This window comes from Aricia agestis, chromosome 6 (assembly GCF_905147365.1).
Source record: "Aricia agestis chromosome 6, ilAriAges1.1, whole genome shotgun sequence".
Taxonomy (NCBI): Eukaryota; Metazoa; Arthropoda; class Insecta; order Lepidoptera; family Lycaenidae; genus Aricia; species Aricia agestis.
The window spans coordinates 8,560,200-8,587,783 of NC_056411.1; the positions used below are offsets into that span (position 1 = coordinate 8,560,200).

A 27,584-nucleotide genomic window follows, 5' to 3' on the forward strand; every position below is an offset into this window, starting at 1 on the left:
TAACTTGGGGAAGACTATAAAATATTTAAATAAAGTTATTTACGGCTTATAAAACAGGTAAATAATGTCAACTTAGTAATTTGAAGTCCACCTACATGAAATTACGTTGAATGTGTATAGGTACCCACTTTATGTCGGTATATCTATATTTATTTTGTTTCAAAATATGAAAATTATTTTTGATATCTTAAAATTATGAAAACGCGGCAGAAATTTCACGATACACAGGATAGGAGTATCGTGAAATCAGGGTGCGGTATGTGTGAGGGTCCCTATGTAAAATACATAGGGTCATGAAATTCGAGTACTTACGCCACGAGGGTTATGCGGGTATTTTGATTTTAATTGACCCCGCTAAGGATATCTCACTCAACTAATTGACTTACTATCTTAATATGACATAAATACTTACCATCGAGGAAATTGATTCCTAGACAGTTGATGAGCCTATGTCATTTTGTCGGCGTATGCACAGAGTACTTTATTATATACTGGAAGGCGTATGTCATTTCAATGTTAGCTATGATTGGTCAGATTGGTTTGAAGTAACGCGACCAAATTACTTAGTAGATTACTAGACATCTGTCTAGTAATCAACTTCTCTGATAGTACAATTTACACACCAAAATGTCTTCATAATATTGTTATGATTCTTGTGACGTTTCTATTGCTCTTTTATGAAAATATTATGTTTAAGCTAAAGAGAGTCTTGACTCTTGATCTACAAATATATCATACCAAAAATAATATAAACTACGTAACAATACGTACTTTTAAGCTGTATGTCACATTGTCTATATTAAGGTATCGTTTGTTCAGGAGTGGTGTTCAGCCAGTTCTCTCGCGGCGGGTTCCAGCTGCACTCGCTGGCGGAGCGCGTGAGCCGCGACCAGGACCAGCTCACACCCTCACACATACCGCACCCTGATAGAGATGTGAGTAAACTTACTCGTGCCAAGTTGATTTTCGTATGTTGTATTCAATATTCGTATGACATATATAACTGTATTCTTCCGAATACAGTATGTCTTGTTTTGAAATAATTTAAAATTATAACTTACCTTTTATTGCTCTACGTAATTTTTACCTTAGGGTTTAACATGGGTGATTTGTTGGATTTTTAGAGGTCAAAGTTTCAAAGTTCAAAAGCTTAATCTTATTCAGTTTACAATTTTTGACGCAGAACGCGGACCTAACTATGAACTCAAGAGTGTACGTTCCGCTACGATGAGTAAAGCTGTAGTATCTCTACTTTTTTTGTAACAATTTGATTTAGGCCTAAAATTTAAACAGCTTCAGTTTTTCTCTATTAACTTGTAGTTTTATCCAGTAGGAATGATTATTATTAAACCTCGTACAGAATGCCGTGTGCTCGCGCAGCACATACTCCCCGCTGCAGGCGCTCAGCGAGAGCACCTGCCGCGACCACAGCACACACGTCGCGCCCGCGCCGCCGCAGCCGCCGCCACCCAGGATACAGGTACAGAATGCCGTGTGCTTGCGCAGCACATACTCCCCGCTGCAGGCGCTCAGTGAGAGCATCTGCCGCGACCGTAGCACACACGTCACGCCCGCGCCGCCGCCGCCCAGGATACAGGTACAGAATGCCGTGTGCTCGCGCAGCACATACTCCCCGCTGCAGGCGCTCAGCGAGAGCACCTGCCGCGACCACAGCACACACGTCGCGCCCGCGCCGCCGCCGCCCAGGATACAGGTACAGAATGCCGTGTGCTCGCGCAGCACATACTCCCCGCTGCAGGCGCTCAGCGAGAGCACCTGCCGCGACCACAGCACACACGTCGCGCCCGCGCCGCCGCAGCCGCCGCCGCCCAGGATACAGGTACAGAATGCCGTGTGCTCGCGCAGCACATACTCCCCGCTGCAGGCGCTCAGCGAGAGCACCTGCCGCGACCACAGCACACACGTCGCGCCCGCGCCGCCGCAGCCGCCGCCACCCAGGATACAGGTACAGAATGCCGTGTGCTTGCGCAGCACATACTCCCCGCTGCAGGCGCTCAGCGAGAGCACCTGCCGCGACCACAGCACACACGTCGCGCGTGACATATTGCCTTTTTGTCCATCATTAGAAGATCTAAATAAAGTAGATATATTCTTTAAGAATACATTGCCACTCTTCGAATCAAAAACAGTCTCGATAGTTACGGAACTATAAATATTAATTATCTATAAGATATTACTCGGCTACCCGCAATTTTGTTGCGTCGCAATTCGATATTATTGCGGGAAGAGAAAAACGGACAGATAGAAAAACAGAAAATACTTTATAACATTAGTATAGTAGCATCAGTTAAAATAATCCTCTTTCCATCAGGCGCCGAACCAAAACGTGACTCTCCACCCGGCGGTCGCACGTTGCACCGCCACATTGGAGCTGGCGGCTCTCTGGAGGAGTTTCCACGAGCTGGGCACGGAGATGATCGTCACTAAGGCCGGCAGACGGATGTTCCCGGCGCTGCAGGCGAGGCTGTCGGGCCTGCTGCCCAACGCAGAGTATCTTTTGCTGGTGGATTTCGTACCCGTCGACGATAAGCGATATAGATACGCTTTTCATAGGTAAATGAAGGTGTCGAAATTTTCTTTTATTTTTACGTTGAGTGTAAAGTGTTTGTTCTTCAATTATCGGGATGTTGGGACATTTTGGTGTACTTTAAGATTAGAGCTTAATAACCGTCGCATATAATGTTTAGGTTGCCTTTATAATAGCAACTTATAGCATTTAGTGTTTATCTTTAGTCTCTTCAGCGTTCATGTCTTGTGACGTTGTCGTTGCTTATGTTATTATAGTGTCTGAAATCGAGGTAGCGGTAGTATTTGTGACTGTACCCTGAACAGCTAGTGTCCGTGTACTCCGAACAGTAGTGTCTGTTACTGTACTCGCTACTGTTGTCTTCAGCTCGAGCTGGGTGGTGGCGGGTAAGGCGGACCCGGTGTCTCCCCCGCGTATCCACGTGCACCCGGACTCGCCCGCCGCCGGCGCGCACTGGACCAGGCAGCTCGTCTCCTTCGACAAGCTCAAGCTCACCAACAACCAGCTGGATGACAATGGACATGTAAGTTACATTATAAGAAATATATAACGCTATGCTAAATAAGGTGAAAAATAATAAAATGTCAGTATTAGATACTTTTTTAGACTACCTTATTTACCATTATAAAACACAACAAAGCAAAATTAAGTTGAATAATTATGTTACTTTTTATTTGTATTCTGAAATCTTATAATGGATGCTGTTAAGCATTGGTGTGTCATCCCACATCGGACTAGTTTTGAGTAATCGGTGTTTTAAGTTTTTTTGGAATAATCTTTATTTTCTGCTTATTTTAAGCAAAAAAATGTTATTGTGCGGTATCTTTTTTTTTTGTTGAAATGCCTAGATTATGATTATGAAAAAAGAAATTAATTTTACATTCGTTTTTAAGAGAAAAAGTATAAAAATGGTTAATGCTATATTGCTATAGGGCTTATTACATATAACATTGATGTCCTATTATATAAAATTCCCTCGTCACGCCCACACCGCTGAACCGATTTTTCCGAAATTTCGTATGGGGAGACTTTGAGTCCCTGAAAAGGACATAGGATCATTTTTATTCCGAAAAAATGTACGGTTCCCAGGCATTCAATAAAAATGATTTCTACATTCAATAAAAATGATTTCTACTTATATCTACATGGATTTCAATGATATTTGGTATGTAGGTACGTTATGACATAACGTACCTACATACCAAATATCATTGAAATCCACACATTGTGTCGGGAAAGGACATAGAATACTTTACATCCGGGAAAAAGGTACGGTACCCGTATGATAAACAAAAATGATTTGCGCCTAAACCGCTGAACCGATTTTGATGAAAATTGGTGTGCACATACTTTGACTCTCGTGATAGGACATAAGATTGTATTGAAAAATGTACGGTTGCCGCGTTATAAAGTTTCCTATTTTGCGCATAAGCCGCTGAACAGATTTTGATGAAATTTGGTATGGAGATACTTTGAGTCCCGGAAAAGGCCATAGGATCCTTTTTATCTCGGAAAAATGTACGGTTCCCAGGCGTTAAATAAAATTATTTCTACTTATACCGCTACAATGGATTTTGATGATATTTGGTATGCAGATAAACGTTATGTTTCGGGAAAAGACAGAGAGTTCCCGCTTCTTCTTCCCTTCCCGCACTTTCCGCAGAGTGCTCTTATGTATTGCGCACACACTTGGGCACTATGATATTACTCCTGCGTAACTGACCTGGTTTAATTGAAACCGGCCATCGCCACCGAAACCGGTGTGGGAGTTTTTAGGCTTCCGTAGCCAAATGGCAAAAAACGGAACCCTTATAGATTTGTCATGTCTGTCTGTCCGTCTATCTGTCCGTCCGTATGTCACAGCCACTTTTCTCCGAAACTATAAGAGCTATACTATTGAAACTTGGTAAGTAGATGAAGTCTATGAACCGCATTAAGATTTTAATACAAAAATTGAAAAATTATCAAACATTTTAGGGATTCCCCTAGGTACAACTGAAACAATTATTTTTTTTGTCTAACCTATGCGTGTGGAGTATCTATGGATAGGTCTTCAAAAATCATATTGAGGTTTCTAATATATTTTTTTTGTAACCTGAATAGTTTGTGAGAGAGACTCTTCCGAAGTGGTAAAAGGTCCCCCCCCCCCCCCCCCTGACTTCTAAAGTAATACTACCAACGAAAATTGGTTTAAACAAGATCTAGCAAGTAGTTTATTATACGTCATAAATGGTAAACCTTATAATTTACCTTTCATTAAATCAAGTGAAATATACAAATAAATCTAAATCCTTTTTATTTCATAGAAATTAACCTTATTGCTGCTGCGGAACCCTTCATGGGCGTGTCCAACTCGCACTTGGCCGGTTTTTATTAATTATAATTACCAGCATTGGACATTGGGCATAATTATTGAAATACTCGTTAGTCTAATTAAATTATTAATCTAATTGCAAACTAAAATTAGAATATATATACAATTAACTTACGGGTAATTTCAGATGCACAATAATTATTTCATCAATCTGATTAATTTGTAATCTGATTAAAATTACTAATTACTTTTTGCCCAACCCTGCACGTGATAAACTAATTATTTCTACATTAACTAAATTTAATCAAAATCGGTTCAGCAGTTTAAACGCAAATTAATAAAGTTTATTGCGTGAAAACCGAACATTTTCCATGATAAAAAATATTATCCTATGTCCTTCTCCAAAACCTTACGTAGTACATGACGAAGATATTATCTACGTCATGTACTCTATATCGATATCATAAGCCAAATTCATTTTTGTTGACTGCGCGGGAATTGTAAATTTTCCGGAAAAAAGTATCTAATGTCATTTGAATTGATTCAAAGTATCTGCATACAAAATTTTATCAAAATCGGTTCAGCGGTTTAAGCCCAAATCATTTTAGAAACATAGTATATAAATGCTATATACAAAACCTCACTTACAGGAATAAGCATTAACCATTTTTGTACTCTAGAATATGCTACAGTTGGTTTTCAAAAAAATGGATTTTACTGTGGTAAACCTTATGTTATAAAGAACAAAACTGCATTATTAACTCAAAACCCGATTTTATGTGGGATGAAACACCAATGCTTAACAGCAGCCATATGTTAGTAATCAATGTTAGCTGAGCCGTGCTAAGTTTTGACACTAATAAAATTACAGGCGCTAGCTCATAATAAAGTTGTTTTTGGCACTACTACCGACTGTACTCAGAGACATATTTAATTAAACGATAATGACGACGTACCTATTCTCCATACATTTTCTGTCAAATGTATATAAATACGTCCCGGCCGTGTGATTTGTCTATTATATTCAACTTTACACTATACTAACTAAACACTACGTTTAATTGAAGAAGAAATTAGAAAAAAATATCCACAGCCGAACATATAACCTCCTCCTTTTTGGAAGTCGGTTAAAAAGCCGGAATTTCCAGATAATCCTGAACTCGATGCACCGCTACCAGCCGCGGCTGCACGTGGTGTTCCTGCCAGGGGACGGCCAGGCGGCGCCGCCCGGGGCCGTGCCCTACCGCACCTTCATCTTCCCGGAGACCAGCTTCACCGCCGTCACCGCGTATCAGAACCATAGGGTGAGTTTTACAGGGGTTTTAGTGGGCAAGTACAGTCATTTTGGGTACTTAACTTTGAATTGCGGTTTAACGTTTTGCGGTAAAAAGTTAAGCCGCAATTCAAAGTTCTCAAAATGAGCGTAGCGAAAACTTTAAGGTTTCGAACTAAAAGGTGTTCCGAGCTTTTGAAAGAAACTATAATATAATACCATAATATCATTTGTTTTTAATAAGTCAGTTTTCCTATCGAGGAATTGAGGCGACTGATTATGGATAAATTACAAGAACTGTTGTACTCTACCACAGAATATATCTTATATCTTTAAAAGAGCAATTCTTCAATCTCGGAATGGGCTCCAACGATTTTCATGATATTTAGTATATAGGGGGTTTCGGGAGCGATAAATCGATCTAGCCAGGAATTATTTTTAGAAAATGTCATTTTATTCGTGTTTTATCGAATACCGAGCAAAGCTCGGTCATATAGCTAGTAATAATTAACATTTACTACTCCGTAACTCCACTAAAAATATTATAGAGGTAGAGTTCCTACAAAATGCTAAACTATAACGTATCTAAGCTAAATCATCTGACCTTAAATATGAACTTCATTAGTATTCCAGAATATTATGAATACTTATTACTTACTCAGACATTACCTTCCAGATAACCCAACTGAAGATAGCGAGTAACCCCTTCGCGAAAGGCTTCCGAGACTGCGACCCGGACGACTGGTGAGTTTCCTCCATTATACGGCGTTTAAACCGAGTTTAAACGCATTATAGCTGTCACAGCAGTGAGTCAGCCGTCGATGATTATGTTTTACGGACACCAGCCGGTGACAATTTAGTTTTACGATCCGCGTAAAGAGTTACGGCGACAGTTATGGCGGACGCGCGGCATCTGCATATCGTTTACTCATCTCACAACAGAGAAGGAAATGTTACTAGTAATGAAGCAATAATAGGGTTTGTTTAAAACTGTATCTAAGATAGATTGTACAAAAAAAAAACGAAGACAAGACCAACTAAACACAAGATAGTCTCTGTCATGACATTATTTTATGACAAAGACATTTTGCCTTCCTTAACAGCAAAAACGTGCCATGCCATGCCACTCCATGGCAAATTATTAAATCGATTAATGACGTCCTAAAATAAAACGCATACAAATTGGTCACAAAAAATCATATACATTAGATGAGATTAAGTCTATCCTTCATTACCTAAATCTAGAGCTACGAGTCGCGACTCTACATATTTTAGTGAGACGATGAAATTTCGCATTCACCAAACTCGGAAATAAGAATGTAACATTTTCATACCGGCCACAAACATGTTTTGGTCTTGATGCCGCAACAAAAATTTTTTTGGGTTAAAAATAACGTTCTTCAAAATTAACGATTTAAAAGTGGAAAAAAATTCACGACTTTCATGACGACTTTTACATTATTTTGCCGGTGGACGTGAATTTCAAAATGGTACAACATCACGCGGGCCACAGATAAAGTCCCGGCGCGGCGGGCCGCATGCGGCCCGTGGGCCGCGGGTTGGGGATAGCTGATCTATTCTATCCACTATATTCGTAAAATCTAAATGTAGAGCCGCGTGTTGCGACTCTGCATATTTTAGGTAATGGAATATCGCAGTCACTAAATACATCTAGGTACACATAACACACGTATCTATTAGAATCACGATAGGCATTGGTAACTTCTCATTTATTTACGGCTTCAAATACGTAGTGTTTATTTTACCTAATAAATGGTGGTCTGCAGCTGCAGCATTGGCCCGCGATGGGATATAAATTAGGCTGAGTCAAGGATTGTTCTCACGCCGCGCCCGATACGCTGTGTTTGTTTACTCTACAGTTTTATAGCATTCCCGCCCAATGGAGAAATGTTTAACGCGATATAGATTCTAAAGATGTAGACTGTATTAGTACCAACTATCGAGTATTGTGTTATGAAACAGGTACGTATTAAATAGGTACAGCGTCAGTTTCAATCTTTGGTTCTCCTGTGGAATTATTCGTAGCCTGTGAAGTTCTTAACGTTATGCAGTTTTGCTTAGTAACGCGGGTTGATATTTTAACACTTTATGTAGGAGACATTTCAAATCGGGTAGTATTTAATCGAGTGACTGTAAATTACAGTTTTAAGTGTCAAAATTACTAAATTTGGGTTATAGAATTACTATTTGAGCGACTGACTGTGAGTGACGGGAAATTAACTGGTGCCTTACTCCCGAAAGTGATATCAACTTGATACGAGTCTGATTTCGATTTCGTTTTTGATGTCATTGTAACGCGTAGGAATTCCGGAACAAAATCGTATCAAAATCGAGATGTTGCCATGGCGTCTTGTCAACGTCGTTATGGCAACGTTGTATTGTTATTTAAAATTAAGTATTAGAAGGTTACGAAAAATATGTGTAATGTTTGTGTTCTTTCGTCATACCATAAAATACATTTCTTTAGAAACATTAGATGGATGTGCTCATTTTCTACTTTAGTGGGTTTAAAATGGTTATTTTCGTTAAGGAACATCTTAACATTAAACAAATATGTAAATTCTCTTTTGTAGTTACATTGTCATAAGTAAGTACCTACCTATACATATTCTCATAGACATAATATATACTGCATATTCTAATATATTTTGTAGACATCAAAAGTTAGTTTTTATTTGGACAATAATGGCACAATAGACATAACGACCAGTAGTTCGACTGCAAAGAGACGGACAGGTTTCAATATCTGTCAAATTCGTCGGGTTTCACTAGGATTATAAATGGAATGTGCCTCGCGCTGGCTGATATAATTTATTTTTAAATATTTAAAATAAAGATTTCAAAATTGGATTCTGACAATTTTAATCGCATGTGCCAAAACACAAACAACAGTACGACCAAAGAGGAACACGTTCAGCGAATATGTCATAGTTTTAAATTCGTAGGTAACAATTTAACAACCCTAGCAACGATTTTCGTCATAATACGTCAAATTTAAAAATTTCAACATCAGTTCTAAGTCGGCATACTCTATAATTCTGTCTACTCTGATAATGGTCCGTCCGACGCACCTTACTTATTTATACGTGGGAGAGCCATGCTTCGCCACGATTGGGCCGGCTCGACCGGAGAAATACCACGTTCTCACAGAAAACCGGCGTGAAACAGCGCTTGCGCTGTGTTTCGCCGAGTGAGTGAGTTTACCGGAGGCCCAATTCCCTTCCCTATCCTCCCCTATTCCCTTCCCTTCCCATCCCTACCCTCCCCTATTACCCTATTCCCTCTTAAAAGGCCGGGAACGCACCTGCAGCTCTTCTGATGCTGCGAGTGTCCATGGGCGACGGAAGTTGCTTTCCATCAGGTGACCCGTTCGCTCGTTTGCCCCCTTCTTTCATAAAAAAAAAACCTATAAATGTTGTTGAGATTCCTGGAAGAAAATCCAGGAATCGCAAAAGGGTACATGCGGGCGAGCCAAGCTAAGCACGATACCAAACTTAAATGGGACCGTATAGCTGTAGAGATACATTGGAGGTGTCATCAATCACATTAAAAAAGCTTGCAGGTGAGCTATATTATTATGTTAAAATAATAATGAATTAATATTTATTATCAACAAAAAATAAAACGACACCATACAATCGATACCATAGTAACCCCAAAAACGTTTACATTACCTAACTCGGCAACAATCGATCTCAATCTATGTCGATGCCTCTGTTGCTACCGTGAAATTTGACGTTTGTAAATGATCTGAAATTCGATTCTCAGACAATTTTGTTTCTCGCGAGCACCTAAGATTTCGATTTGGCGAATGTTTCGATGCTGATTAGTTCCAAATTGAGCCACATCCCGATCGTGCGCTAGCATAGCTGTCAGGAATAGCAAAATCCATTGAGGTTGAATTAGTTTCAAACCGATCCGCAGCACGATCGTGCGCTATTTTAGATGTCTAAAGCATGTCTAAAGTGTCAAAAACCGTTGAAATCGAAAATCGAAATCGATATCAGTTTCGGGAGTAAGCCCCCAGCCTACCTAGCATACGCCAACGAGATATCTCACTCTCGAGATAATTAAATTTTGACATTATGAGACGAGTAGTTACTCGTCTCATAATGTCAAAATCTCGACATTATCTCGACCAAACTCTATAAAAATGTGTTATTTCGATGATAGATCTACGCGAGAAAAAATGTTTGTCATGCTAGGGTCAATAGAGATGAAGAGACAAACCATCAAACATCGAGAAAACATGTAGAGTGAGATATCTCGTTGGCGTATGCTAGGTAGGCAGAACAGCAACTTACAAATTCTTTATTTGAGTTACTTAAAATTCAAAATGAGCAGCTTCATAATATTTGAGCGACCTAATATCTGTTTGAGTGTGAACATTACGTCCTGCATTTTTTTCAATATTTGGCAAATGTATTTTTTATACTGAGCGGCATTTTATCTTAAATGAAGTGTTTCGAATACAAAAACCACTTTGTAATATATCCCCCGTTTTTCCCACATTTTCCTGAGTTTCTTCGGTCGTATTAGTCTTAGCGTGATAATATAATATAGCCTATAGTCTTACTCGATAAATGATCTATCTAACACTGAGATAAGTTTTTAAATCGGACCTGTAGTTCCTGAGATTGACGCGTTCAAGCAAACATACTCTATTAGGTAGGTATAGATTTTTTTAAATTATCGCTTGACAAACTCGAGTCTCGATCTAAAAGACTATGAAATGGTATAATATGGTAGTGATGATGATGAATGTAATTTGTATAGTAGCATATGCTTTCTGTTCTTAAAACAACACCGAAACTTCCAAGCTTGTATCTACATATAAAGAATCAGGAGTTCTCTCAGCACCTTCCGAACCACGGTATACCAGGTATATCTGCGTGCAAAATCTTACTTGTTGGTAGCATATGCTTAGAATACTTCTCACGAAACCGAAGTCACCACATGTTTCCCTATAAGTTTTGAGGAGTTTCCTCGATTACTTATGGATCCTTCATCAGATCACCACTTTTGTGAATATAATACCAAATTGGGATGATACCCTATATACCAAAAGAAAAATTTTGAAAATCGGTTAACAAACGGCGGAGTAATCGTTGAATATAAGAAAACGAACATAACACCTCCCCCATTTTGAAAGTCGGTTAAAATTGTAGCCTATATGTTATTCTGATGTATAAGCTATATTATTGTAAAGTTTCATTAAAATCCGTTCAGTAGTTTTTGCGTGAAAGAGTAACAAACATCCATACATGCACACATCCACACATGCATACATCCATACATCTATACATCCAAACAAACTTTCGCCTTTATAATATTAGAAGGATAGTAGGATTGAAGTTGCCCACTATGTATTTCCAGTCGCTCACTTAGTAATACAGTCGCTCGGATAGAATTTTAATATCTGAAATAGATTAATCGCAATCCACTTTTTGTAAGCTCATTCTGGATTTTATTATAAATCAATATTAGTCGTTACTTTAGTTTATTTTTCGCTTAGTCAAATTAATGCCGCTCATGTTATTAAAACAGTATGTTATCATCAGTCGCAAAGTATTTTTTTATTCGCTCGTTTTATTATTTCCCTTTCAAATCCACGTGCTGTATCCGTTGATAATGAATGAACTCTTATGGGGCTTGAAGAATTATTACCAAACAACGTGTAGACTGTTTTTAGTTTTAACTGAAAAACAAACCAAAAGCACTTTTAATATTATTACAGTAGCAGTTTAATAGAGTTTTTCTGGACAGTTGGTGACTGCGATAAAATGGTCAATTCATTCCACACATGTTTCTAAACGATTATCCATACAACTTACTTGTATTCGTAAATCATTAGTGTCATTAGAAAGTAAATTAATCACACATCCAGCCCAACACATGCAAAAACAAATGGGGAATGACAAATCATAGTTTTTTTACTTCCTGGTAATAGATTTATAGGATCGACCGTGTGTGCCATTTGTCTGAACTTGTCAAAATAAAGAATTATCACGTGGAATACGACTCCGCCCAGTAGGTGGTATCACGATAGTTCGATTCTGCTAAACAATCGCAAAATTATACAGTTGCGATGCAGTCTCGGTGCGATAAAATTACAAAATGGTAATCATGGGCGTACCCAGGTTCTGGGCCAGGGGGGGGCAAATTACCCAAGTTCTGGTGCCAGGGGGGGGGGGGGGCAAATCACCCAGGTTCTGGGCCAGGGGGGGGGGGGCAAATCAGATTTTTCATAAGCTAGGTGTTTATAAAGAATAAAAAAATATTAATTTTTAGTTGTAAAAAATTTTTATAGATAAAAGTACTAGATAATATACTTAGTAGGGACGTCAACATGATCCAGGGGGGGGCAGCTGCCCCCCCGGCCCCCCCCCCTCGGTACGCCCATGATGGTAATGAAATGTCAAAATAACAAAATGATATTCTTTTTAAATGTCAAAATAACGGTTAACGTGTTCTGAATTCTGATTGGTCAAAACGCTAATGACGTTTCTGTTTAATATGGGCAGCATCAAAGCTGTTTTAGAGATGGATTAAATGGCAGAATCAGGGTAGGTATTGGTGCAAAAACTCTCGACCCCCTGTGGATTTGTGTGTAAGTAGATCAATTAAGGAAATTAAACTTCTTAGCTGCTGTATTAAAGGTGAAGGTGTAAATATGTAGGTATACCGAATTGTTATGTTTACGTATTTTTTTTTTTTTTTTTTTTTTTTTTTTTTATTAAATAAGGGGGCAAACGAGCAAACGGGTTACCTGATGGTAAGCAACTACCGTCGCCCATGGACACTCGCAACATCAGAAGAGCTGCAGGTGCGTTGCCGGCCTTTTAAGAGGGTATACGCTCTTTTCTTGAAGGTTTGCAGGTCGTATCGGTCCGGAAATACTGCTGGTGACAGTTCATTCCAGAGTTTTACAGTGCGCGGCAGAAAGTTACGCGAAAAACGCACTGTGGAAGACTGCCACTCATCAAGGTGATGAGGATGGTATGTTTTTCGCGTGGGACGATAGCGAAAAGTTACAGGTGGTATGATTCCGAACAATTCCTCAGAGCACTCCCCGTGATACAACCGATAGAGGATGCAGAGTGAAGCAACATCTCGGCGTAATTCCAGGGGGTCCAAGCTGTTTGAAACACTATGGCAGTCAACAATTCGAGCAGCCCTTCGTTGGATACGATCCAGAGGGAGCAGTTGGTATTTTGGCGCCCCTGCCCAGAGATGAGAACAATATTCCATATGAGGCCGTATGTTATATTTTTGTATGTCTCTCTGTTCTATTAACATGAACAAAACAAAAGGTAGCGCAAAAATATTGATAAAAGACCAGACATTTTAGGTCCTTTCTTAACTGTTTAAGAAGAATTTTTGATAAGACTTTACTTACTTATCTATTTTTTTTGACTCAAAACCAGAAGTGTAGCGTGCCTAGGCCCCGTATAAAAAAAAATTGGGGCCTTTTGGAAAGAAAAAACTTCCCACAAAAGAAAAAATCTTATAGGGTGTTACCAATTTTTTGGTCTCACGTTTTACGCAGGTAGCAATGCATCCAAAGGGTAAAAACGGGGCCCTATTACCACAGTATAGCAATATGACATTGCTATACTGTGCTATTACTAAGACTTCGATGTCTGTCCGTCTGTCTCCAGGCTGTAACTCAAGAACGGTTATAGCTAGAGGGCTGAAATTTTCATATATTGTGTATATCTATTGCCGCTATAACAACAAATACTAAAAACAAAATAAAATAAATATTTAAGGGGGCTAAAAAAAATCACGTTTGTTGTATGGGAGATACAACAAACGTGATTTTTTTTTAGCCTTTTTTGATCTATATCAATAATAGCAACAGGTAGGTACTTGAATTTTCCACAAAATCCTTAGTTATATGTGTACTTTAATATTTAATAATAAATTTAAAAAAAAAGTAAGGGGCTCCCATACAAAAAAAGTGAAAACACAATTTTTGGTCTAATTTTGCTCTATATACTGGCGCGGAATCCTTCGTGCGCGAGTCCGACTCGTATTTGGCCGATTATTTCAATTTTGTCATTCGTGAATTAAAAATAATAATATTAGAAAGCTTTTAATAATTTTTACATGTACGCACGTTGGGGTCCCCATGATCCTCGGGCACCGTCTAAATCAATACGCAGATACGGTGGTCCCTACGCCCGGCCTGCTCAAAAGGTTGATCATTTATGACTATCTCTGTCGCTCAGTGGATGAGCGCGTTGTTGGTAGCTCACGCCGGGGGTCGCGAGTTCGAATCCCGCCGACGAAACAAAAAGTTTTCAAAGTTCCTGGGTCATGGATTATTAAATATTATGTGAATCATTATATAATAAAAATCTTAAATATAATAATATGTATATTGTATAGTATAAAAGTATTAAATATGTTTCCGCTATCTGGCGGGTACGGTGGGTACGGTGGGTACCAACACAAGTCCTTCAGCTACTTACCACGCACGGGACCAGACTGACGTGGTGTGAAGCTGAAGCGTCCATAGATATTATTTATGAACTCTTTTGAATTTGGAATAATTATTATATTCTTCAAGAAAAGAAAGCAAGTCTTTAATTAGGTACTGTAAGTAATCCTCAGGATTAACACTTTTATATTATGTTCTAAAATATAAAATTCTCGTGTCACAGTTTTCGTTGCCATACTCCTCCGAAACGGCTTGACCGATTCTCATGAAATTTTGTGAGCATGTTGAGTAGGTCTGAGAATCGGCCAACATCTATTTTTCGTACAAAAAATAAATAAATTATATGGCAAAACAACGATTGCCGGGACAGCTAGTTATGTTCTAAAATTTCACAAGAGCATTCGCATAATGCTCTCTCAAGGCTTAGGTACGGTCGCACTCAGAGATATTTAATGATAACTTTACTTTCAATGAATAATTTTACAGAAAATATCAGAACTTATGGCAAAATCACCATAAAATTTGAGTTACGTAATCATTAAATCTCTCTGAGTCCAGCTGTTATGAGATTTTTAGGATTTGAAGTCTGAATCCCAGCCGGTAAAGTCGCAGCCAGACAGGTAGGATAACTAATTTTGTTTTTGTCGTCGGTGGTGCCCTCTGTACTTGGAGTGCTAAATTTGTAAGCCACTATAGGCGCCATCTATTTCCTCTCTGACTTATTGTATTGTTGAGTTTGTAACTTACCCATGCGAGTTTAAGTTCAAATGAAAAAGTGTAGATGGTGCGAGTCTTGAGAAAAGAAGATGTATCGGTCAGATGGACGGACAAAAAAGTTTTTTTCTTTTAATTGTTTTTAAGGCATTTTATGAAGACACAAAACAGAAACAAAACTATTAATATTGTTTTTAGGGCATTTTATGAAGACGGAAATTGTTGGTTGGTTCTACCCAAGAAACTTAAAAGTTCTACCCAGTGATATAAATTCCCTCGCGTACTTTAAAAAAAATTCATAATATTGACCCGTCGATCGTGGGAAAACGAGACACAATAGATATTCAATTGTGTCTCGTTCACCGGTGAGCGTATGGGGCAGACCTTTAGACTAATTTATTGATAACCATGAAATTATTAGTATTGATTGCAACCTTACCATGCCTTGCAATTTCTGAAGGCCAGATTATACAAATGTTTGGCAAGATACCTGCGACTTACAATGTAGAATGTAGATGAACTAAAAATAACAATATAAATAAAGTCCATATCTATCTCCCTGTTTAAAAAATAACAACAGGCAGTACCTACATCATATACATATTATATTTTTTAAACTACTATGTGGCGGTACCCACAATTCGCCTAACATTCCTGCATCGCGCTATCGAAGTTTCGGAGAACGGCAAGATATATACAACGTCTGAAATGACGTCAGTGGGCTTCGGCCTGACCGAGCATGCTATCTCGCTCGGTCGGAAGATCTTCCTTTTCGGCCGCCACTAACAACGTTAAAACTACTTAAAACTACAATATGTTCTTTTATGATAAGTTCTACACAATATGTACGGTATATTATACAATGTGATCACAATAATTTTGATTATAGGCACAATAGCCATGACGAAATTTTTTTTCTTGTTGGTAAGTGAAGGGCCATTCAAAAATAGGAATATCGGTGAAAGAATGACTTTGATAGCTTAAAAACTCTCCAAGATATTAGATATCCATACAAAATGTTACCTAACTGTGACGTCACGCTTAGGTAGTTTATTCGATAGCTATGTTAAATAATATTGCGTTTATGACAGTGGTTTCATAAGATTTTTTTTTATAAATTGCATAACTTATCTTATTGGTATACAAAAATTAAGGCATTTTATAAAAAAATCGACTTGACTATCCAACTTTGAAGGCTCATAACAAAAAAAAATACATAAGATAAGAAGCTGAAAATTTGGAAATACTTATATTTTATCGCTATGTCTTTATTTTATTTAAAAAATCAGCTAATCTTTGACCTTGTCGTCATCCCTATTTTAAATTACGATGCCATATTCCAGTAATAACATCCAGTACACCACCAACTCACGAAGCATTTTTGCCTTTATTTCTTCTGTGTTGTACATCTTGAGACCTTTATTTTCCAGTCCCCCGGAGCAGAGCACCCCGCGTGGGACGCCGCGCAGGCGCGAGATGCCGGTGGAGCCCTACCCGCTGTCGCAGCCCTACGCCGGCGACCCCAGCGCCAGCGGCCCGCTGTATCCTGCGCACGCGCACCCCGTGCGGTAAGTATTACATCATACATGTTTAGGGTGGGTTGCACTACAGGTGTTGTTATAATAATATGTAGTTACAGTTATGGTCAATGTTAAGGTTATTAAGGTTTACTTTAATACTAACTATAACGATAACTATGAATTGCCAAAGGTTATAGTTAAGGTTAACTTTAACAATAATTACTATAACTATGAATTGAGTATTGACAGATATCTGTTGCTAAAGTTAATACGGTTGAGAGTATAAAAAATGAATTATGTAAGTAATTAAGTATACAAATTGACAGGAAAAATTTATTTGTTATGGCAACACTGTGAGCCTTATGTCTAATTTAACTTTAACTTTAACCTCTCGAATACCGGGATGTCAAAATTCTATTGAGCCTCAAATACCGCGTTCTATGGCATCATTTAAATTTTTCTAAATTTTTTTTCAAGTTTTGCAAAATTGCGCCAATCAGGATTCAGGAACTAACTTAGTGCGTTCTTTTTGTAGCCAACTTCATACTCTTAAAAATAATACATAGAACAAACGAAATTAAATCTTATACATACTGAAATAAGTAACAAAACAGCGTGAGGTCGAGTGCATCAGGTGGCTCAATATCGAGCCGGTCGTACACAGAGGTATTTTTACGGGCTCGTTACGGTGTCGATGGCGTTCAAGAGGCCGAGCAAAATTGAGCGGTCAAATATGGCGTCCATTATTGACTTTAATCAGAGATTTAACAGTTCATTTGACATTTTACTATAGTTAAAGTTAAAGTAAGTTGGTGCAACCCACCCAGAGTTATTTTACCACGAAGTTTCTGTGATGATCCTAACGTCTTTGATAATCTTTGTTTTGTAACATCATGTACATACATCTGACACGATCTTTATGTATGTATTAATTGTTTTTTAACAATTTCAGATACCAGCCTCACACGACTCACAACAGCACCTACACCGCCTACTATTCCCACAGATAAACTGAACTGCTTGGTCGAACCTTCTCATGTGATACTTATAGTTTTGTAATATACTATTATACACTTGTACCAGAATCTACATAAATGTTGAGTGGTAAAGACGAAAGCTAAGGTTTTTGTGAAGTAGATGTTGTGAGATTTCAATGATTGTGTACACTTTGAGAACAGTGGCTAGTGACCATCACGATCTAATGGATTTATACTATAATATTATTAAGGAAAGGAAAGTGTAAGAAAGCATTTACATACTATACAAATTTATCTTAGGGTTGATTCAGACCGCCACGCGACGCGTAGATGCATTTCTAAAATATGGATTTGACAGATTCGCAATTGAAATCTGTCAAATCCATACAAATTTATGCCGCGCCGCGCCTCGCCTCGTTTCGTCGCATTGCGGTCTGATTACACTTACAAATTACAACGTATGGGGTTAATTCAAACCGCAACGCAACAAGGCGAGGCGAGGCGCGGCGCGGCATAAATTTATATGGATTTGACGATTGACAGATTTCAATTGCGTGAGACGTCTTGCGAATCTGTCAAATCCATATAAATTTAGAATTTATGCATCTACATTCTACGCGTCGCGTTGCGGTCTGAACCAACCCGACGACGGCCAGGTCTAATCGATGCAGTTTAACGTGGTTTAACATTGTAATTTATATATTTTGACGTGTCATGGTCAAATAAAGTAGAAATACTGAACAGAACAATATTATGTAGAGAATTGTATAATATAATTACGTACGTACGTATAATAATATTTTTTGGGTACTATAAGATAAAAAAACTGAATGTAGACAACATTCAGTTTTTGATTTTAAAAACCCTATGACAATAAAATATGTAAATATTTTATAATAAAATAGGAATGTGTACTTAATTTTTTAATGTTTTAAGTACTTACATAATATTATGTAGAAAAATGTTCACGTGTGCCTTTTCAAAACTTTGTAATTTTAGAGATTGTTAAGATTTTTATAAAAGTTATTCCCATTAATGTTTTAGATAAGATAAAATAGAATTTTACTGTCTAATCATATTTTGCCAAATTGAAAACATGTACCAAAGAAAAAAATAGATATTATAAGTATAATTTATTTATAAATATTAAATGTGATTGAATTTACAGTTTATTTTATTATGAAACACTAACGATAACTCGTAGTACTTTATACGAAACATGTTTTTAATTAAACACTAAATGCAATAATAACTACAACTAAGATGCAAACCAAGACGCTTACATTAAAAAAAAATAATACTGCATCTGCTGAGGCAGTTGTTCTATCTCGGGGGTCTTGAAATGAGCTTTCTCAGAGAGAGTGTAGGTGGTGACGTGGTTGACAGTGCCCGCGCCTGGCTCAGTGTGTTCTATGAATACTTTGGAAGACACTGTTTCCTCATACTCTTCCCCTGTCAATATGGGCTCCGGTTCGAAGTCATTCAGATAGTGAACATTATTTATAGGTTCCAAGGAACAGTAAGGATAGTCAAACATTGGATTATAAGATATAGTATCATAAAATGTTGGCTTTGAAGTTACTGGTATGCTGTACTGGTCTACATCTGGAGCCACTATCTGAGTTTCAGGCCAGTTGTAGTAGTAGTAAGGTGATAGGTAATCATTATCTCGTTTTTGACTGACGTTTTCGTTGCTCATGTTATGCGGAAGAGTTACTGTAGAGTTAACTGAATTATTATTCGTTTTTACTTTTTCATTTTCAACAACAGAAGATATATTATTATTGTAGCTAGTACTGATTGATTCGTCTATAACCTTACATTGAGAACTATTCTTCATGTCACAGGAATCTTTAAGAATAGAAGTCATTTCGAAAGCCTGTTCATTGGCATTCTTTGCTAAGTCGGTAAGAATATCTGTATCTGGTGTGAAGGGTATACCATATTTGTCAGCTATTTCTTGGGCAGTCATCATTTTCTCTATAGCGATGTTTTGATATTCATTATTCGATTTTATATGCTTCAGTAGCCTCATCACCAGCTGTGTGCTATCCATTGGAGTTTCAGCCGATCGTTTCTGTCTTCCGAGCTGCTCGCCTCTATCTACACAGCCCATAGCGTAGGAGAGAAGATTGGCCATCTCATTTTGAATGAGCAAAGTGATCTGATTGGCCATTTCCTTAATTTCCTCTAGTTGTTCCTCAGGTGATTTATCCGAAAAGGTGGCTTGAGCCATTTTCGCTGCTGATGATCCCGCAGGATATAAGTTAGAGTTTGCATCTAGAAAAATATCCATCCATTCATTTTTATTTTTGTCATCTTTTACATCGTCGATTAAAACTTCATTTTCAAATCCGTTATTATTAAATTCTTCTAAAATAATTCTTTTTTCGTCAACAGCAGCATGAACTAATAGTCCCTGAAAATCAATTTTTGGATTATTTTTACGGGTTAAAAAAAAAAGATAATATTTAAAAAATTAAATTATATATTGAACAAAGACAATAATTAATATTAATTGAATTCTTACCTGTACAAAAATGGCTAAAATAAAGTACACACTCTCCATGATGAAGAGTTTTTAGATTGACACGGTCACGAAAATGTTAATTATTTATAAATAAAAAAATATTAAGTAACAGCCAATTGAAATAAGGAAATTTCGTTAAAGCATTGTGATAGTGAAAAAGTAATACAATTAGGAAACCTATATTGGTAATCGATAAAAAACAAGCTTATCAATTTCTTGAAGTTATAAAACAATAAATAGAATTCTTTGCTGTTTCATTAGATACCTAATAAGTTAATAACCTACAATTCGTGTTTTTTATGCAATTATTTTCTTGCAAAATAAATAAGGAATTATTTATTATATTTGTAATAATTTTTATACTATTCACCTTTTTGGTTATTAGGTACGATCATAAAAAAATGATGCTGATAAAAATTAAAGGAGTTATTAAATAAATATTTTATTTTAACATTATAACTTAACTCTACATTTTCATTTCTAAGGTATGATTAGCACTCCTAATATAACACTCTCGTTTTTTGTCAGTATCGTTCCTCTCTCTTAATTCCTAATCATATCGGAGTTTGAGAATAATACGGTGAATACTCTACTGCTCTCGAGTAACGTACTGGAGAGTAGGGGGAAATTGGTGAGGGTGAATATACAGGTGGTGGGGTGTTGTATGCAGGTGGTGGCGTATTGTATGCAGGTGGTGCCGTATTGTATGCAGGTGGTGGGGTTTGATATGTTGGCGGAATGGGATATGAGGGTGACGGAGCTGGGTATGAAGGTGGTGGGGTTTGGTAGGACGCTGGTGGCGTTTGGTAAGATGGAGGTGGGGAAGGTAATGCTGGTGATGGGGACTTGTATGGTGGCGGTGCTTGGTATGTTTGAGGCTTGTAGGCTGATGCAGTTTGATATATTGGTGGAGGAGTTTGGTATGTCGGTTGAGGAGTGGGATACGTAGGCGAAGGAAGAGCAGGATATGCTGTCGGTGCAGGAGCAGTAGGATATGCTGGCGATACAGGAGCAGCAGGATATGCTGGCGGTACAGGAGGAGCAGCAGGATAAACGGAAGGAAGATATGGAGGGTAAGGAGCTGGCGAATATAATTCTCGGTAGGGGTCATACAAAGATGCTAAGGGATTTTGAAGCAATGTCGGAGGATAACCAAGTGAAACCGCCGTGCGGTAAGGGTCATAGTACTGTGACCATGGGGACATAAGATACTCGAGTGGGACATCTGGCTGATAATAGGATCTAGGAGTTCTAGTAGAACTTAGTTCCGATGATGGGGTATTTGATGGCGGCAGATATACAACTTGAGGGGTAACCCCGGCGCTGGTAGGTGCGTAATAAGCTGACGTATCATAAACTGCTTCTGGAGATTCTTCTGCTGTAGATGTACTCTCTGGACTCGATTCAGGACTCGTTACTGACTTCAGTTTCGATAGGATTGCTGAAAAGACGGTAAAAATTATAAATTCGTTTCATTATTAGGAGTTTAGTGGTATAACATGCATGATGTTGTCCAGAATATTAAAATACTATGAAATTCATCTGACGCTTGTTACAAATATGAGCTTATAATATTATCTTATATCTTTAAACGAGCAATTCTTGTATATATACAGGGTGTAACAAAAACAAGTGATAATACTGTAGGGTGTGTACGTGTTCCCTGTAGAGATTTCACTGTGAAAGTAGCAGCGCTGAAAGACCAAAATTTTTTTTTACTTTTGTATGGGCAAGGGCCCAAGCGTCACGAGTTTCCCCATACAAAAGTGAAAAAAATTTTTGGTCTTTCAGCGCTGCTACTTTCACAGAGAACTCTCTACAGGGAACACGTACACACCCTAAATTATTATCACTTGTTTTTGTTACACCCTGTATAATTGGAAAATAGAATCTAGGAATCGGCTCGGGTTTCGGGGGCAATAAATTGATCTAGCTAGGAATAATTTTTAGAAAATGTCATTTTATTCCTGTTTCATCGAATACCGAGCAAAGCTCGGTCAAACAGCTAGTGTAAGCTTTAAATGCGAAGCAGTCATCATTATTTATTTTATATGCCTGGTAACAATTATGTAATTGTTCATTACACAAAGCGTTAACAGTTTTTGTTGTGGTACTCACGTGAGGAATACAGGGCACTCAGCATCTGATTCATTCGTTCGTTCAGCGTGTTCAGCTAAAATAATCATTTTTTTACATGAGTTACATTTGGTCAAAGTCAAATTAAAAAATTAACATAATCTAATTATTTATTTATGGATATGTTGGGTAAAATCATAACAATAATAATTAATATAGTATATTCTTAACAGTGCATACGAATATTTTTTACTTAGCAATATTACAAAAAAAAAAAACGATTAGTAATAATTACTAATTAATGATGATGACGATACTATGAAATAAAGTTTAAGAACTTAATTAAATGTTGTAGTAGGAATTTTTAAAAAGAGGCATTGTTAATACCATGGTCATTCTCATGGTAATGGTCATGGTTGAAATATTTTTCTAGGGAATAATATATTATGTTGTTACCTGTGACTGATGTAACTCGAGACAACTGGGCGGCGTTGCATAACATACAGATATTATACAGTATGTACATAATATTGTATTCAGTATTCTTCTCATTATTAATTAAATAATTAACTCATAAAAATTACATTTACAAGCACTTACGAAACTGTCGACAATTACTTCATACGTCTACTTAAATAAATTACGGAAACGTGCGTTTGAATCGATACGAGATGAGGTGATAAAATGTAACGATAAGTCTAGGGATGTGATGTAATTGTAGTGGAAGTGATAAGGCATGTAGGGTTAGCATCGCTTTTGCGAAACATACCATATAGTAAGTGATAAACGCATGGGCGTACCCAGGTTCTGGGCAAGGGGGGGGGGGGGGGCAAATTACCCAGGTTCTGGTGCCAGGGGGGGGGGGGGGCAAATTACCCAGGTTCTGGGCCAGGGGGGGGGGGGGAAATCAGATTTTTCATAAGCTAGGTGTTTATAAAAAATTAATAATTTTTAGTTGTAACAATATTGTATTGCAAACAAATGGCAAAAATTCGTTTTCTTAATTTTTAATTTTTAAAGATAAAAGTACTCGATAATATACTTAGTAGGGACGTCAACATGATCCAGGGGGGGGCAGCTACACCCCCCTGCCCCCCCCTCGGTACGCCCATGGATAAACGTGCAATAAATGATGAAATTCATAAATTGCAATTTAAATATCTATATAACTACTAAATACATTGCAATATTATATTACTCTATAGTCTACAGGCTCGAAGTTTTCTATTAATAGAATCGTAATATTTTTTTATTTTTGCCTCTTTCTGTAGACAGTCATTTATCAGGTGTATACTTATGTATAATTATTGTATACTTCTAGTTTATTTATTATATGTCAACGATACAACTAATTAGCTCGTAAGAAAAAAATTAGTCACGGAAAAATTCTTCCACGACTCCAAACGCCACTGCAGTTTTTCGATTTCTCTTTTGCCATTTCGAATACAGGACTTCCATTCCCAATATGATCACCGAAATGACCATGCCCGTGAAAGTAATGATGATGACGGGTGCGACGTCATTGATGTTAACTTTTTCAGCAAGGAGAGCCGCTTGGCAAGGCGGCGGCCTGATTCTCAGGCGGGTGACGACGCGAGCCTTCAAGCCGGTCTCGTGCAGCCAGCCGCCGACAATACGGAATAAATTGGTCCACTGGCCAAATTTTGTCGTAGTCACCCAGGTCAACGTCTAAAAAATTTTTATAGTCAAGAAATTGGATAGCTGTTATGCTTTATTGTCTGTACAAAACTTAATGCTGTTTACCTAAGAGGATATAAAGATCCTTTCGTAGGTGGAGAAAGGACTGCATAGGATATATTCGAGAATTGCTTTGCTGTCTCATAATTAAAAAAAACCATTTTAGGTAACAAACATTTTTTTTTGGTTTTTCGCTTCATTATTTCTTTGGAGGTTTACTTTAATAACATAAAATATTACCTCTGGAATAGTATCAACATGTTGGACCTTACATATTTCATCATCAGTAAATGACCTCAGATATGGGTACAGCTGGTTGTACTCAGTGTGGTAAGCGGTCTGTCCTCCTTGTATCAGCTTCACCCCTTGTTGGGCGTCGTGATACAGGTTTGATGTCATTTTCTTTTGCTTCAGATATTCCATATCACTCCAATTCGTTTTCACCTAGAGCAATTGCTTTTTAAATGTCAATAAAAACTATACTAAATATTCTTGGTTATCTACAGCTAGTTGAAATATTATTTATTTTATAATTACTTATTATCTGTCTGTCTATGGGGCTATTCCGTACTGTATTCAATACCTAAGATCATAATATTATAAGGTTAGGATAAGTTCAGAGTTTACTTAGAGCAATTTACGTACATCGAACATAAAAAATCGCATATAGTCGTAATCATCTGATGCTATAGCGTATTTGGAGTCACCCAGAGCTCTCAGCGAGTCCAGTCCATCTCTACCAGCGTTCATAAGCGTAGAAACAATAGCGGAAGTGTAGTAGGCGTGAATCAGCATGGCCGATGTAGATAGTACCAGGAATGTCCATCTACCTGATACTCCTTCGGGGACAGCGCTTGCGTCTAGAAAAACAAGCATCTATGAGTACTAGATGCATATAAGATCGTATGTCTATTATCTATTTATGTATTTGTTTTCTTTTTGTACATAATTTACGCAGGAATTGGGCGCACAAAATTTTAAAGGGTTTTTGTTAAATTATCTTGTTTTAAAGTTGTAAATTATTGATATGCATTTTAAAATAGATTGTTATAATGCCAAAACTATAAAAATACAAATACATCTAGTCTTCGTTATCGAGTATCAGATAATTTGTAGCTATTTAATACTTCTATATTTTACATATACAGCAACCTTGTTGTAAGGAAGTTGCCAAAACAGCAATATACGCTCCTTCTTTTTCAAAAGGTGTTTTGGATGTAACGCGCTGAGCAAAGGCAAGGATAATGAAAAGAGCAAGACAGCACCACCATACTCCCGCAGTGAAGGGCTCAGCAAACATGTTGCTGCTGCTCTCTCGTTCTGCCAAGTAAGTGAAACCCACGCTGTAAATAAAAATTGAAGCTACACGAAACGTCATTACGTAAGAACAAATAATTATTTATCAGAAAGCCAAAGTCTACAGAAGGCAGACGAAGGGCTAATTCGGGTTTCAAGGTTTTAGACTAACATCCTGGCTTAAAATGTTAAGACCGGTTTAAGACACTCTCTAGAGTCGATAAATATTTTTAGCGGTTCCAAACCGACACTTACTGAAAAGGCCATAATGAAACGGTATAGTCTAATTTTTGAATTCGTGTCAGCAAAATCCTCAATATACCCCCCGCAATATCGGCCTCCTCTCTTCTTAGTTTCAATAACATACTGCTGTTATTAACTTCTGTGCCCCATAAAAGTGTCGGAATCATTTCTTCGCTGTAACAAAGTGTCATCATGTACCATTATTATTTCCTGTTGGTATTTTTGTCATTCTCTTTCTCTCGCTTGCCTTTCCATTTCATTACATTTTTGATAACTATTTAATTTAAGAGGATTGCTATCCTTAAACCCGTGTTAAAATTTATTAATAGATTCTAACTTTAGATTATTGATTTTGATTATGGCAAAAATTCAAATTCAAGACTGTTAGATAGATTATTATTTATTTAAAGTTGCATGGGAAACTTACGTAGCGTTAAGAGCGTCTATCATGATCAGAGCCGTAGTGTATCCAGCTCGAACGCCGGAATCTTTCTCCGGCATCGACATATCCAACAGATACTCTTTAAATGTCCCATTATAGGTTTCGTTAGAATATGTCCCAAGCTAAAAAATTATAGTAAAAATATGTTAAATTCACCTGTATCCTGATCAAACAGATTTTTTTAACAAAAATAGCATCTATTGAAAAAATACACGCTATTTTTAATTAAATCTACCGGTGTAGCAATTCTTAAAGTATGCTTCTTTAAATTCCATCGTCGTCGTAGTCGTTGATGGTCGTATACTATTTGGAGACCATCATTCGTATTCCAATAGGCCCATGGATGTATTGAGGGTTCCTCAACAGGATGAACATAAACGTCTTGGAGAAGATACGATTTCGCAGCAAAATATGTAGAGTAATCTAAAAAAAGTCTTATGCTTGATTTCTTTTCTAGAGGTATTCTTGTTACTTATGTCAACATTAAGAATATACGTACCACTTATTTCAGCATCGGTATTCTCTGGAGTAACAAGTACAATATCAGCGTCATTTCTAGTCGCTTTCAAAAATTTTGGTACAGTGTCGCCAACTATCACCCATTTGTTCCAGTATCCAAAGTCCTCCCGTTTAATCTGTAGATTCAATACACTTAAATCGTTCTATTAAAACCAAAGCCTATACTATAGGTACTCTTTTAAAACACCACTTGCATCCTATCTCGAAAGTGAGATAATATTATGACGATTACCGAAGATTTTCTACTGAACATCTTTTATAGACTATACATTTTTATTAAGAAAATACTACATTGCATACTTAATTTACATTAGATAGCTATACCTTCGCTTCATGATTTCATTTCTATTTTTCAAGAAATTCTAATGTGCAAAGTAACATTTATTATTCTTAAAATGGATCCTTAGTCCTTACCCCTTTCGTTATATTGCTATTGCTGAAGTACAAAATACCATGCAGCTGATGGATGCTGACCGGCGGTATGTCGTTACCATCGCATGACATAGCGACTCTCACTCCACGAGATATCAGTTGACGCATAAACTTTACTTGCTCTATGTACAGAAATAAATCGTATATAATTTTTTATAATCTGATTTAAATTCAGTAGTGTTTTAAAGTAGGAAATGATAGTATGATTGTTGATAGATATAACGGATATTAAAATAAAGGGAAAAGCTTAACTTATAAGTATTTGATAACGTATTACTTGTTAAGTATGCTTACCATTATCATCCCAACAAGATAGCACTAAAATTGTACTAGCAAGCTTGAATTTAAAAATTTCTAATATCACTGAAACTAGCATCTTTGATTTATTCAATCTGAACAACTGTTTGATATTCTTAACAATGCATAGTAAATAGCATATATGCCAGAATATAATTGAAGAGGTTAATATTTGATGAAATGCATACGAGCCCAAATGACTAGTTTGCAAACCGAAATATAGGGTTATTATGCAGTA

The 27,584-nt window shown here is 37.3% G+C and overlaps 4 protein-coding genes across 4 annotated transcripts in view; 1 reads left to right on the forward strand and 3 right to left on the reverse strand.

Moving 5' to 3' along the window:
- LOC121727596 (T-box transcription factor TBX1-B-like) overlaps positions 1 to 18,155 on the forward strand; it is a 34,678-nt gene extending 16,523 nt beyond the window's left edge. The window contains exons 2-9 of the mRNA XM_042115507.1: positions 820 to 935; positions 1,361 to 1,480; positions 2,333 to 2,574; positions 2,915 to 3,071; positions 6,011 to 6,166; positions 6,812 to 6,879; positions 16,747 to 16,884; positions 17,789 to 18,155. Coding sequence (XP_041971441.1) covers positions 820 to 935; positions 1,361 to 1,480; positions 2,333 to 2,574; positions 2,915 to 3,071; positions 6,011 to 6,166; positions 6,812 to 6,879; positions 16,747 to 16,884; positions 17,789 to 17,846 — 1,055 coding nt within the window. The 3' untranslated portion in view covers positions 17,847 to 18,155. The remainder of the gene's footprint in view (positions 1 to 819; positions 936 to 1,360; positions 1,481 to 2,332; positions 2,575 to 2,914; positions 3,072 to 6,010; positions 6,167 to 6,811; positions 6,880 to 16,746; positions 16,885 to 17,788) is intronic.
- An 810-nt stretch (positions 18,156 to 18,965) lies between these two features.
- On the reverse strand, positions 18,966 to 20,428 carry LOC121727595. Its single transcript, XM_042115506.1, has 2 exons — positions 20,344 to 20,428; positions 18,966 to 20,232 (listed from the first exon to the last, which is right to left on the reverse strand). Exons 1-2 carry the CDS (start codon positions 20,380 to 20,382, stop codon positions 19,093 to 19,095), a joined length of 1,179 nt encoding a protein of 392 aa, XP_041971440.1. The 5' UTR covers positions 20,383 to 20,428; the 3' UTR covers positions 18,966 to 19,092.
- Positions 20,429 to 20,788: 360 nt separating this feature from the next.
- Positions 20,789 to 23,035, reverse strand: LOC121727597 (extensin-like). The gene is made up of 3 exons (XM_042115508.1): positions 22,876 to 23,035; positions 22,462 to 22,516; positions 20,789 to 21,784 (listed from the first exon to the last, which is right to left on the reverse strand). The coding sequence occupies exons 1-3, from the start codon at positions 22,969 to 22,971 to the stop codon at positions 20,898 to 20,900; spliced, it is 1,038 nt and encodes a 345-aa protein (XP_041971442.1). The 5' UTR covers positions 22,972 to 23,035; the 3' UTR covers positions 20,789 to 20,897.
- A 755-nt stretch (positions 23,036 to 23,790) lies between these two features.
- LOC121728137 (ionotropic receptor 75a-like) lies at positions 23,791 to 27,488 on the reverse strand. Its single transcript, XM_042116252.1, has 10 exons — positions 27,344 to 27,488; positions 27,032 to 27,171; positions 26,598 to 26,733; positions 26,334 to 26,479; positions 26,084 to 26,220; positions 25,669 to 25,830; positions 25,270 to 25,460; positions 24,763 to 24,977; positions 24,358 to 24,561; positions 23,791 to 24,108 (listed from the first exon to the last, which is right to left on the reverse strand). Exons 1-10 carry the CDS (start codon positions 27,423 to 27,425, stop codon positions 23,791 to 23,793), a joined length of 1,731 nt encoding a protein of 576 aa, XP_041972186.1. The 5' UTR covers positions 27,426 to 27,488.
- Positions 27,489 to 27,584: the final 96 nt, after the last annotated feature.